The sequence below is a fragment of the Poromitra crassiceps genome, assembly GCF_964638095.1.
Source record: "Poromitra crassiceps genome assembly, chromosome: 4".
Taxonomy (NCBI): Eukaryota; Metazoa; Chordata; class Actinopteri; order Beryciformes; family Melamphaidae; genus Poromitra; species Poromitra crassiceps.
Genome location: NC_139626.1, coordinates 47,318,265 through 47,332,410, shown reverse-complemented (window position 1 = coordinate 47,332,410; position 14,146 = coordinate 47,318,265). Strand labels below are relative to the sequence as shown.

The 14,146-nt window shown below is 45.4% G+C and overlaps 2 protein-coding genes across 2 annotated transcripts in view; both read right to left on the bottom strand.

Moving 5' to 3' along the window:
• LOC310775822 (extracellular serine/threonine protein kinase FAM20C-like) overlaps positions 1–14,146 on the bottom strand; it is a gene marked incomplete at both ends in the record, with an annotated part of 75,357 nt that overhangs the window by 12,011 nt on the left and 49,200 nt on the right. The gene's annotated exons all lie outside the window — the stretch shown is intronic.
• dnhd1 (dynein heavy chain domain 1) overlaps positions 1–14,146 on the bottom strand; it is a gene marked incomplete at its 5' end in the record, with an annotated part of 61,512 nt that overhangs the window by 9,393 nt on the left and 37,973 nt on the right. The window contains 4 exons of the mRNA XM_083635013.1: positions 123–299; positions 762–860; positions 1,910–2,330; positions 9,779–9,943. Of these exons, the coding sequence (XP_083491139.1) occupies positions 123–299; positions 762–860; positions 1,910–2,330; positions 9,779–9,943 (862 nt within the window). The remainder of the gene's footprint in view (positions 1–122; positions 300–761; positions 861–1,909; positions 2,331–9,778; positions 9,944–14,146) is intronic.

Sequence of the window (14,146 nt, the reverse complement as noted above, 5' to 3'; positions counted from 1 at the left end):
ATTTATGGTTGTTCTCTCCCACTTCTCTCCAACTCCTTCAAATCATGCACGACTAATGCAAGTGCAGGGAAAACTCAAACAACTTCAGCAAACGACGACCACTGTATTGCCTCTCTCCTTACCACTGCTAAGCAGTCGGACAGGCAGATGGGTGCTGAGGAAGAGGCTGAACTGTGGGTGTGTGGGCTGGACAGGGCGCTTGAGGCCTGGGAGGAAACTTCCAGCGGGACGCGTCAATCTGGCCAGAAAGTGTGGGCTGGGCATGGCACGTTCCACATGAGTTAGCAGCACCCTCAAACCTGCACAAAGAAGGGGTATAGAGCTCAACAGTCACGTGAATGTCCAGCCCCGGAAGAGAGTTCCCCATTCATTTTCTCCATAGACATTTTGAAAAATCCTTATGTAACGAGTTTTAAGGCTGGAAGCAAGCCAACCCGTGACCCACTGAATCGTGAGTGACCATAAAACATTTCAGTTGGAGCAAAAACAAAAATATATATATTTTCTTTTTTTCTGGCTTGTTATTTTTTGGTCCGCCAGAGCAATTATTATGTTATTCTTTTACAATTTTTTTTTTTTACATAATACACATTAACATTGTCCAAAAGTTGAGTCTTTTTTTACTTTTCCGCTGGCGGGCCCAGTGTGCCCACCACCGCAGCCCAAACGCGGCCTAAGGCTGAAAAATATACTGAAGATTAGGTTATCAAAATGACCTGTTGTTTATTAACTATTGCATCATATTGCCACTAGTAATTCACCTTTCTCAGCTGCGTGGTCCAACTTGTTCAGCAGCTCTGGGTCATCAGCGCAAACCACCACTTCATACTCGGCCTCCATCCCAAACTTGGTATTGTCTCCTGCAGAACAACAGTCACTTATAGTTATGTTCTGTAGCTTTTATGGCTTTTAATCTAAATTTATTACAATTTAGATCCTATCGTGGAGCCAACAGACTATGACAGATAGAAATATAGGCTTATGATATATACAGTATACAGTATATAGACATTGGGATAGTTGCCCTCCTTGTTTGTAACGTTGGCTAGGCAGTTCCATTGTTGCACTCGTACAGTAAATGGTTTTGGATCAGCTAAAAGTCTGCAATGTAATGGGCAGGATGCCATTAACCACTCCACATGAAATTATGTAACTCTCCCTTGTGCTATTTTAGACTGGGCACCTGTGATTCAATATATACAGAGTGGAGCACAACCCAAACAAGCTGAAGAGGTGCAGACTAACGAAAACTCAAAATATAATATAAAGAAGGAAAGGCGCACACTCAAAAATTATCCACTGCTGTGTTTAATACCACACCAGCATGTTTGGGCAGAATATGCCTTTGTCAGGATTTAATATATGATATACCCTGACCCTGATATATATACCCTGACCCTGATATACAGTATATACCCTGACCCTGATATATATACCCTGACCATGATATATATACCCTGACCCTGATATACAGTATATACCCTGACCCTGATATATATACCCTGACATATATACCCTGACCCTGATATACAGTATATACCCTGACCCTGATATATATACCCTGACATATATACCCTGACCCTGATATACAGTATATACCCTGACCCTGATATATATACCCTGACCCTGATATATACTGTATACCCTGACCCTGATATATATACCCTGACCCTGATATATATACTCTGACCCTGATATACCCTGATGAAGGCATATTCTGCAGAAACATGTTGGTGTGCTATTAAACACAGCAGAGGATAGATAATATCTGAGTGTGCGACTTTCTTTATATTATTTAGGGTGGGCACCTGTGTAAAAAGCTGGCTTGGATGTTGAAGGAAAGGGGGCTTGGGTGCATCACTGGGGCCATGTCACCTCTCATCATAGATGTGTAAAGCTAAGGGTCTACCTGTGACGAGCCAGTTCTTAGAGTTCATCTCGACATGATGCTGGTCGTCTGCCAGTAGAGGCCAGTGCCGAAGCCAGGTTCTTCTGTATCCCCAGAGCAGCAGCTTGACCAGCAGCCTGGGAGAGAGGTCCTGGACCTGCGCCTGGTCCATTCCTACTGCCCGAGCCACCACCCAATGCAGCTTGTCGGCCAGGGGGATGGCAGCACAGAGAGGGGGGTCAGGGGGCGCAGGGTCACAGTCTGGAAATAAGGAGGTTCTGGGGTCCTCAGGGTTGATGCTAATGCTTCCTGTCTGACACAGAAGCCTCCACTTGCTCAGTAGTTCTGTGCGTATGTCAGGTCCAAAGGGACCCAAATAAGAGATGATTGCAGCCAGAATAACAGCATCTCCTGGGACAGTTTGGTTATTCAACTCTGCCTCCTGGAGGGAAAGGAGGGAACATTACACATTCATAAAAAAAAAAGTGACAATAAAGTAATGTAATAATCATAATGTAATAAAGTAGACCATGTTTATACTCAACTCTCTAGTACAGATACTGTTTAGTACCACCACTGGCACACTTCCATCAGTAGCCTAATCATTCTAGCCAGCTAAGAACTCAGTTCAAACCTGGCGAGGAGCTCACGCAGTATCACGGCACACTAGCTCCTGGATTGGTCCTACATAGCTGTCAGCCTGAAGTGGGCGGAGCTTACGGGGGAGTACGCTGATGCGGGAGTCTTGAAGAAGGACTTCCGGTTCGAGGCAAGGTCTCTCTATTGACCTTACCACGAGATGGTGATTACTGTGTGCCATGACCGAGTCAATGGACTGTCGAGTTTGACCCTTTTACAACAGTGTTTTGTTCCAAGTATTGTCTGCATATTATACTGTATGTATATAAATGAACTGGAAAAGGTGCACCGAGACGAAGCGCTGGTGAACCAGGAAGTGCGAGCTGGCGAGAGACGAGTGGCTGCGACACCCGAAGCTAACGTGACACAGCTACCGGGTAAGCTTCACCCTAATCTTACTCAGTCTAACAGCTTCTTTAAAACTATGTTCACGGCGACGGAGGTATATTGGACGATGAGATGCCCATGATGAGATGATGAGATGAGATAAACTTTATTGTCCCCTGGGGGAGATTTGTCTTGGGCAAAAAGTGCATATAGCCCCATCCCGGCTTAACAAACAGACAACAAACAAAGTAACACTAGCTATTTTCACACATGAACTCCGGATCAGGTGAGGGTTGCTCCCCACTGAGCCTGCCCCGGATGATACGTGAAGTGTACCCTTTCACACATGAGGTATGTTGCATTCACACATGAGTAGCACCTCCGCAGAGTTTGTAAAGTAGAGAGGGGGCGTGGGTGGGGGAATTTGGGCATGACCACACAATGGGGAGTTGTGAAAACTAAAAATACATAATGGGCGATAACTGCCTAACGTTCACGGCATATAATAGTTTGCGCATAACGTTAGTAAGTAATTAATTAAACAACCCTACAACTCACGCCCAGATGCATCGATTTCATCGAGTCGCAAGCACTACAAACAAAACAGGTCTTTGCTATGTTCAGTCCTAAAATGCATCAAACCTACTAGAATTATACAGAATACAGGAAGCTAGACGTTTTTACCTTCAAAATAAAACAAATGTTGTATTACTTAGTAACAAAAAATCAGAATGTCGACTCACTACGGGTTAAAATTGACTTTTCGAAGGGAGCAGATATTCTTCCAGTTTATCTCGGTTCTGTATCTTTCGAAACACACACAAAAAAACATTACACGTAAAATATTTACTGTGATCATTTTTATGGTGACCAAAATAAGTTAATTAACTCATGTCTGACAACAAGGCTGCTTCTGATTTGCTTTGAATGACAACTGAGTTTATTTTTCCGCTTTTCATTTTTTCTGCAACAATGGTGCTTTGTTTTTGTTCTGTTTTGTTTTGATTTGTTTATTGTTGCTATATTATTTAAGTTACATAAAGCATATATAAAGAAGCCTAGTATCCTCCTTTTTTTCTTTTTTTTTTTTTTTTGCACAGCTTTTAATCTAAGAATAATTCTGAAAAAGGGATACATTTCTAATTGTGAAGAAAGTGAGAAAGGAAAGAATGGGGAAATGCTAAAAAGGAATGTTTATGTGTCCGGCAGAAAAGGAAAATTATTTCATTATTAGTGGAAAAAGATAGATATTTTGGCTTCTTTATTATTATTATTATTTTTTATATATATATATTTTTTCTTTCTTTCTTCCCCCTCGTGTGTGTGTGTGTGTGTGTGTGTGTGTGTGTGTGTGTGTGTGTGGCCTATATAGTTTGGGTGTGGGCATATTATCTTCGTTAATCTTAGGCTATGTTTATTTATTTGATTGTTTATCTGACTGTTTTTTGGTATGCCTTTTTTGTGTACTGCTGTGTGAGTGTGTGTGTTTGTGTGTGTGTGTGTGTGTGTGTGTGTGGGGAGGGGGGGGTGGGGGGTCCTGAAAACTATTTACTCATTGGTTATTTTTATTGGAGAGGTGGGGTGACTGGGGTCTATCTGATTATCGGCCTTCACTGTCACGTAAATGTTTTGGGGGGGAGGGGGGTGGGCTCTGGATGGGCTTTTTTTTCCATCTGTTTTTTTGGGGTAGTCTGGGGTGGGATAATGATGATTGCCCTCTTGATTTACTCTATGCTATGTTTATCTAAGTTTGGGGGTTGGAATTTAATGATTGCATTGGTATTTGAGCTGGTATTTGAGCGCAAAGTGGTATCTTATAATTTGGGAATGGGTGGTAGGGGTACTTTATGCGATGATTTATTAGTATGGGAATTGGGTGGGGGGAGGGGTGGTAAAGGACCTTTTGAATGGACAAAAACGTTTGGCATTAGTAAAAACATTATTTGGTATCTAGCTTCAGCATTCTTCTTTTACTCAGATAGTCATGACTAGCAACATCTCACTAATGTCTTGGAATGCGCGAGGCCTAAATATCCCTCATAAACGCACAAGCACAATGGATTTCTTGCATAGGAAAAAAATTGATATCGCTCTTTTTCAAGAAACTCATTTGCTGGAGAAGGACATTTGCAGATTGCAGAACAAATCCTATCTTGTTATAGCCTCCTCCTCAAACAGTAAAAAAAACAGAGGAGTAGTGATTGTTGCTAAACGTAGCTTTCGATTCACAGATTTGGGATCTGGGAAGGATTCTAAGGGTAGAGTTGCCTACATAAAAACTTTGGTAAACAATAAGAAATTTGCATTTGTTTCAGTGTATGCACCAAATTATTTTGACAAAGATTTTTATGACTATTTAACAAATGTAATGCTTGAATTGTCTGAATATAGCCTTGTTGTAGGTGGCGACTTCAATGCAGTCTGGCTGCATACATTAGATAGAACTGGGGTCACTGAGGGGAGAGAGCAGCGCCTGGCATCCTCAGCATTAAGGAAATGGGCTAATGATTGTGCAGTTGTAGATGTTTGGCGGACTGCAAATCCTTCATCCAAGGAATTCACATGTTACTCGGCTCGGCATAGATCGCTCTCACGTATAGACTATATTTTCATATCCAAACATTTTTATGACAAAACGTCTGACTTTGATTTACTACCAATGGGACTCTCTGACCACAGGTCAATCATAGGCACAGTTGCAATCTCCTCTGGCCCCAAACGGGCTGCTCGTTGGCGCTTTAATTCCACCCTGTTGCAGAATGAATCATTTTTAAAGGAGATGAGAGAACAACTGGATGAATTTATATCTATCAATAAACCATCTGTGACAGATCCTACTGTCCTCTGGGATGCGGTGAAGGGTTGCATTAGGGACAAATCTATTAGCTTTTCTTCTAATTTACACAAATCCAAATTGAAACATATCCACGAATTGGAAAAGAAAATAGCTGAAACAGAGAGTTGCATGGCTTCAAATTCTACCCCTGCTCTGGTTCTTAAGAGAGAATTACTGAATAAAGAACTTAATCAATCATATAGATTTAGAGCAGATTTTCTCATACACAGGAGTAGACAAAATTATTACCTCCATAGTGCGCAGCCAAGCCACTTACTAGCCGCCAAACTTAAAACTAATGAACAATTGGCAAATATCACTTCAGTCAAATCCCCCACAGGCGACTTGTGTACCAACCCAGTGGATATTAATAACTGCTTTCACAAATTCTATTCTACTTTGTATTCCTCAGAGATAAACTATAATGATCAATGTTGTAATGACTTCATGAATCCCTTACAGTTAACACAGCTCCACGTGGAAGCCTGCCGCATCTTAGAAGCCCCTATAACTCTATGCGAACTTCATAAAGCCCTTGGGAAAATGAACAAAGGGAAGTCATCAGGTCTAGATGGCTTACCACCAGAGATTTATCTATCATTCTGGCCCCAGTTGGGCCCTCTCATTCTTGAAATGATTCATTCTGCAATCCAAAAAGGCTCTTTTTCTAACAATAACAATATAGCGTTAATATCTCTTCTTTTAAAAAAGGGCAAGGACCCAACTCTTTGTTCAAACTACCGGCCCTTATCAATTCTGAACACAGATATGAAACTTTACGCCAAAATATTAGCTTCCCGACTGGAACCATTCATGACCTCTTTGGTGCATGAGGACCAAACGGGTTTCATTAAAAACCGCCTCGCCTCAGATAACCTTCGTCGCCTCCTTCATGTTATAGAAGCTTCTAATACTGCTGAAACATCAAATGCTATTCTTTCTTTGGATGCTGAGAAGGCATTTGACCGCCTTGAGTGGCATTTTCTTTGGGATGTACTGCGCCGTATGGGCTTTGGTAATAATTTTCTAGGAATGATTCAATTACTGTATTCCAACCCAACAGCTATGGTACTGACGGGTAACACTTGCTCCAAACTATTCCCAGTCACTCGTAGCTCCCGCCAGGGCTGTCCTCTCTCTCCTTTGTTATTTGCTCTATCGCTTGAACCGCTGGCCCAGGCTATCCGGCAATCGGCTAATCATGACCCTATTACTGTCCACGGCACTAAACACCATATATCCTTATATGCAGATGATATTTTGCTCTTTATCCAGAACCCCCCTAAGTCTCTTCCCCACCTCCTAAATATCTTTAGCAACTTCAGCCAGATCTCTGGATATAAAATTAATTGGGGAAAATCTGCACTATTGCCTTTGAACGCTTCTGCCAGACTTTCGACTATACTATCAAACATCCCATTGGTACACAACTTTAAATATCTGGGGATTTCGATCCACCCCTCAGTTCTAAGCACTGTGTCAATTAACTACAAGAAAGTGCTTGCGGAGGTAAAAATTGATCTACAAAGGTGGAGCACTTCTCCCCTCTCATTTCATTCGCGTATTTCAGTTATTAAAATGAATGTTCTCCCACGAATAAATTTTTTCAGCTCTATGCTTTCTTTGGCACCACCTAGTGGTTACTGGAAAGATCTACACTCTGTAATCTCCAAATTTATTTGGGGCAAAAAGAAACCTAGACTTAAACTTTCAACCCTACAAAGACCAAAAGGCGAAGGTGGTTTGGGTCTTCCTAACTTCCAATGGTACTATTGGTCTTTCGTGCTGCGTTCCCTTTCTAAATGGCTGGATGCCTCTGCCTCTGTATGCTGGCTTCCTATAGAACATAACATTGTCTATCCTCATAGGTTGCAAGACCTTATATACTCCAATATCTCGCTTAAACATTCTAAGTCTAAGTTTGGCAGCATTATTACTGAGTTGATTTCTGTTTGGCAAAGCATAAATATGTTTTGTAAAATAACCCACAACTGGTACCTTCATTCTCCCATTTTCCGTAACTATGGTCTCCAATTAGGAGGGCGTCCAATTTCATTTCCTCTATGGAGTAATAATGGTGTTCACTCCCTCCATGACATTTCTGATGTGGGGGGCCTCCGCTCATTCCAAGACATTCAGAATCAATTTAACTTACCTGGAACCTCTTTTTTCTTTTATTTACAATTGCGCACAGCGATGCGTACCTATGGTGTACCTTGGGTTGACCTGGGTACCCATCCATTCCATACAGTACTGACCAAACCCAATGGTCTTGTCTCTTCTATTTATGCCTTGCTGGCGAAGGCTTCCCTTAAGCCTCTACCCCTTAATAGGGTGTGGATGGCGGACCTTCCTCCTAATGTCAGTAATCTGAATTGGGAACTAGTCTGGCAGAACACACTGCTCTCTTCCAGAAATCCTAATCATCAAGTTATACACCTTAATTTTATTCACCGTACATATTATACTCCTCGCATGCTATATAAATTCAAAGCTTTACCATCTCCTAACTGCTGCTTATGTACTCATAACACTTTGGGCACTTTCCTCCACATGGTATGGGAGTGCCCAGGGATTGTAGATTTCTGGAAGGAGGTCTGTGATGTGCTGTCCATCATACTGTCTAAAGCAATTCCTTATTTACCATCTGTTCTTTTACTTAATGACACCTCTAACTTAGACCTTTCTATTACTCAGAGACGCCTCCTGCTGGCTGGCCTCACAGCTGCAAAAAGGCTCATAGCCTGTAGATGGAAGCCTCCTCACATTTTGTCTGTGCAGAAGTGGCTGCTAGATTTCATTGATGTAGCCATCATGGAACGCTGGGCGGCCGATATGCACCATGCTAAACTAGATAATATTATTTGCTGGAATCATACCATTAATGTCCTTAAATCTTTGTTATAAATAAATGTATTTTGTTCTTCCACTGGGTCCTTGGGGTGGGGGGGGGTCTGGGGTGGTGGGAGGGTAGTTAGAAGGATTGTGCAAAATTGGGCGGGGAGGAGGGGCATTATAGGGATTTAAAACACGCTATTTAACAAATTTGTATTTTTTTTTTTTTGGTTAAATTTCCCTTGCCCTTCCCTTTTCTCATTTATTCTTGCTTATCAATGTTTATTTGGTCATTTGTATTGATCCAGGGGAGAATAATAACCCAGTGTTTGGTGTTCTTATCTCGTTTTTCCCAATTCGAGAAGACATGTTTAAACTCCTCTTTTTGGTTTGATGTTGATATAACCACATTCTTTCCTTTCCTTCCTTGTTTTGTTTTTATTTAATGAAAATACCAATAAAAAATTGATCAAAAAAAAAAAAAAAAAAAAAAAACATTACACGTGCATTTACTTTATTTAATTGCCATTATTGCGAAGGTTATACCCGGAAGTTTTCGTTTTTTATATACTGCCTGACTTGACGCTACTTGGAATTTGCGGTTCTGCCATTGAATCTTCACAAACGCTGTGTAAACGTTAAATCAAAGACATGAACGCAACCAGATCCAGATACCCTACCTAGCGATGTCCAATACTGGGAAGCGGGACGACCCTCGCGTCCAAAAATGGTTATTAAATGTGTGTGCTGTGCGAAGCAGACATGAAATCAGATCAGAGCCATGAGCCTTTCAATCCAGCAATCCAGCAACATGTTGGCTGTCGCACACGGAGCAGTTTTGAGCTTCATTTGGAAACCAAATGGCATGTGTTTTTTGCTCGCTCATTCACATCGACTATTTATATAATGATAATCTGTCACGATGTCTCTGTCCTCATGCACTCACGAGCTGACCACTTCACGGAGCTCTGGAGGGGGGGGGGACAATCCGCTCCTGCGACTACGGCTGGGGCTACACTTCCCTCCGGATAGGAGGAGGCTCCGCGGGAGCGCGCATGAGCCACATGCACACATTCACACATGACAGCCATCCGCATGGCCTCTAGATAACTCCTGAATTCCAAACATGTGTGAAAGCAGCCAGAGACACTGCAGAATTGCACTAATGTCAACAGAGGTAAGTGCACTCCAAGACATAATAGTTGTGCTCTGCCGTGACACGCTGGAATATGATGTGCTTAATGCTGTGTTACCTGGGCAGCGGCCTCCCAGCCTGCGACATGTCTCTGCATCTGCCTGACAGCAGCAGCAGCCTGTCTCTCCAGGCTCTGGGCTCTGTGCAGCTCCATCAGCACCTCCTGCAGCTCCTTCTGAACAGACAGCAGCTGCAGCTCCGTGGCCTCTAGACGCCGGCACACCTGTCCATGCAGAAGAGAGATTAACAGCTCCGTGGCCTCTAGACACCGGCACACCTGTCCATGCAGAAGAGAGATTAACAGCTCCGTGGCCTCTAGACACCAGCACACCTGTCCATGCAGAAGAGAGATTAACAGCACCGTGGCCTCTAGACACCGGCACACCTGTCCATGCAGAAGAGAGATTAACAGCTCCGTGGCCTCTAGACACCGGCACACCTGTCCATGCAGAAGAGAGATTAACAGCTCCGTGGCCTCTAGACACCGGCACACCTGTCCATGCAGAAGAGAGATTAACAGCTCCGTGGCCTCTAGACACCGGCACACCTGTCCATGCAGAAGAGACATTAACAGCTCCGTGGCCTCTAGACACCAGCACACCTGTCCATGCAGAAGAGACATTAACAGCTCCGTGGCCTCTAGACACCAGCACACCTGTCCATGCAGAAGAGACATTAACAGCTCCGTGGCCTCTAGACACCAGCACACCTGTCCATGCAGAAGAGACATTAACAGCTCCGTGGCCTCTAGACACCGGCACACCTGTCCATGCAGAAGAGAGATTAACAGCTCCGTGGCCTCTAGACACCGGCACACCTGTCCATGCAGAAGAGACATTAACAGCTCCGTGGCCTCTAGACACCAGCACACCTGTCCATGCAGAAGAGACATTAACAGCTCCATGGCCTCTAGACACCAGCACACCTGTCAATGCAGAAAAGAGATGAACAGCTCCGTGGCCTCTAGACACCGGCACACCTGTCCATGCAGAAGAGAGATGAACAGCTCCGTGGCCTCTAGACACCGGCACACCTGTCCATGCAGAAGAGAGATGAACAGCTCTGTGGCCTCTAGACACCGGCACACCTGTCCATGCAGAAGAGAGATTAACAGCTCCGTGGCCTCTAGACACCGGCACACCTGTCCATGCAGAAGAGAGATTAACAGCTCCGTGGCCTCTAGACACCGGCACACCTGTCCATGCAGAAGAGAGATTAACAGCTCCGTGGCCTCTAGACACCGGCACACCTGTCCATGCAGAAGAGAGATTAACAGCTCCGTGGCCTCTAGACACCGGCACACCTGTCCATGCAGAAGAGAGATTAACAGCTCCGTGGCCTCTAGACACCGGCACACCTGTCCATGCAGAAGAGAGATTAACAGCTCCGTGGCCTCTAGACGCCGGCACACCTGTCCATGCAGAAGAGACATTAACAGCTCCGTGGCCTCTAGACGCCGGCACACCTGTCCATGCAGAAGAGAGATTAACAGCTCCGTGGCCTCTAGACACCAGCACACATGTCCATGCAGAAGAGAGATTAACAGCTCCATGGCCTCTAGACACCAGCACACATGTCAATGCAGAAAAGAGATGAACAGCTCCGTGGCCTCTAGACACCGGCACACCTGTCCATGCAGAAGAGAGATTAACAGCTCCATGGCCTCTAGACACCAGCACACATGTCCATGCAGAAGAGAGATTAACAGCTCCATGGCCTCTAGACACCAGCACACATGTCCATGCAGAAGAGAGATTAACAGCTCCATGGCCTCTAGACAGCAGCACACCTGTCCATGCAGAAGAGAGATTAACAGCTCCATGGCCTCTAGACACCGGCACACCTGTCCATGCAGAAGAGAGATTAACAGCTCCATGGCCTCTAGACACCAGCACACATGTCCATGCAGAAGAGAGATTAACAGGTCCATGGCCTCTAGACAGCAGCACACATGTCCATGCAGAAGAGAGATTAACAGCTCCATGGCCTCTAGACAGCAGCACACCTGTCCATGTAGAAGAGAGATTAACAGCTCCGTGGCCTCTAGACACCAGCACACCTGTCCATGCAGAAGAGAGATTAACAGCGCCATGGCCTCTAGACACCAGCACACCTGTCCATGCAGAAGAGAGATTAACAGCTCCGTGGCCTCTAGACACCAGCACACCTGTCCATGCAGAAGAGAGATTAACAGCTCCGTGGCCCCTAGACACCAGCACACCTGTCCATGCAGAAGAGAGATTAACAGCTCCATGGCCTCTAGACACCAGCACACCTGTCCATGCAGAAGAGAGATTAACAGCTCTGTGGCCTCTAGACGCCGGCACACCTGTCCATGCAGAAGAGAGATGAACAGCTCCGTGGCCTCTAGACACTGGCACACCTGTCCATGCAGAAGAGAGATTAACAGCTCCGTGGCCTCTAGACACCGGCACACCTGTCCATGCAGAAGAGACATTAACAGCTGCGTGGCCTCTAGACACCGGCACACCTGTCCATGCAGAAGAGACATTAACAGCTGCGTGGCCTCTAGACACCGGCACACCTGTCCATGCAGAAGAGAGATTAACAGCTCCGTGGCCTCTAGACACCGGCACACCTGTCCATGCAGAAGAGACATTAACAGCTCTGTGGCCTCTAGACACCGGCACACCTGTCCATGCAGAAGAGACATTAACAGCTTCATGGCCTCTAGACACCGGCACACCTGTCCATGCAGAAGAGACATTAACAGCTCCGTGGCCTCTAGACACCGGCACACCTGTCTAGACACCAGCACACCTGTCCATGCAGAAGAGACATTAACAGCTCCGTGGCCTCTAGACACCGGCACACCTGTCCATGCAGAAGAGAGATTAACAGCTCCGTGGCCTCTAGACACCGGCACACCTGTCCATGCAGAAGAGAGATTAACAGCTCCGTGGCCTCTAGACACCGGCACACCTGTCCATGCAGAAGAGACATTAACAGCTCTGTGGCCTCTAGACACCGGCACACCTGTCCATGCAGAAGAGACATTAACAGCTCTGTGGCCTCTAGACACCGGCACACCTGTCCATGCAGAAGAGACATTAACAGCTGCGTGGCCTCTAATCACCGGCACACCTGTCCATGCAGAAGAGACATTAACAGCTCTGTGGCCTCTAGACACCGGCACACCTGTCCATGCAGAAGAGACATTAACAGCTGCGTGGCCTCTAGACACCGGCACACCTGTCCATGCAGAAGAGACATTAACAGCTCCATGGCCTCTAGACACCGGCACACCTGTCCATGCAGAAGAGACATTAACAGCTCCGTGGCCTCTAGACACCAGCACACCTGTCCATGCAGAAGAGACATTAACAGCTCCGTGGCCTCTAGACACCGGCACACCTGTCTAGACACCAGCACACCTGTCCATGCAGAAGAGACATTAACAGCTCTGTGGCCTCTAGACACCGGCACACCTGTCCATGCAGAAGAGACATTAACAGCTCCGTGGCCTCTAGACACCGGCACACCTGTCCATGCAGAAGAGAGATTAACAGCTCCGTGGCCTCTAGACACCGGCACACCTGTCCATGCAGAAGAGACATTAACAGCTCTGTGGCCTCTAGACACCGGCACACCTGTCCATGCAGAAGAGACATTAACAGCTCTGTGGCCTCTAGACACCGGCACACCTGTCCATGCAGAAGAGACATTAACAGCTGCGTGGCCTCTAATCACCGGCACACCTGTCCATGCAGAAGAGACATTAACAGCTCTGTGGCCTCTAGACACCGGCACACCTGTCCATGCAGAAGAGACATTAACAGCTGCGTGGCCTCTAATCACCGGCACACCTGTCCATGCAGAACAGACATTAACAGGTGTGTGGCCTCTAGACACCGGCACACCTGTCCATGCAGAAGAGAGATTAACATCCAAATGGTGAAGAAGGAGCCACTGAGGTAGGAGTCAGGAGATCGATCGTCTTGTATAAATCCAGTGCATGAATCTGTTATTTTTCTTCGCCAAGGGAGCAACATTGTACAACCACGGATGATGTTAGAGTACCAAGCTTACACACTGATCATACTTACAGTTCACAAGGCATAATCAGGTTTTAGATTAGACATGGTTTGACGTACATTCATCAGGAAGGCAGGTGATGTTTGACAGTGTATCTGTTGCTATCTAATGTACAGTGTACAGTGTAATGTGCTGGATGGAGACAGAGAGAGAGAGAAAGACATACATACAGTAGTTGGGGTCAGAAAGCTGTCCTGAAACAAATGGAGAGAACGTGTGTGTGTGTGTGTGTGTGTGTGTGTGTGTGTGTGTGTGTGTGTGTTTGCGTGTGTGTGTGTGTGTGTGTGTGTGTGTGTGTGTGTGAGTGTGTGTGTGTGTGTTTGTGTGTGTTTGTGAGTACTTTAAACTATTGATTGTCTGAGTAAAGGCA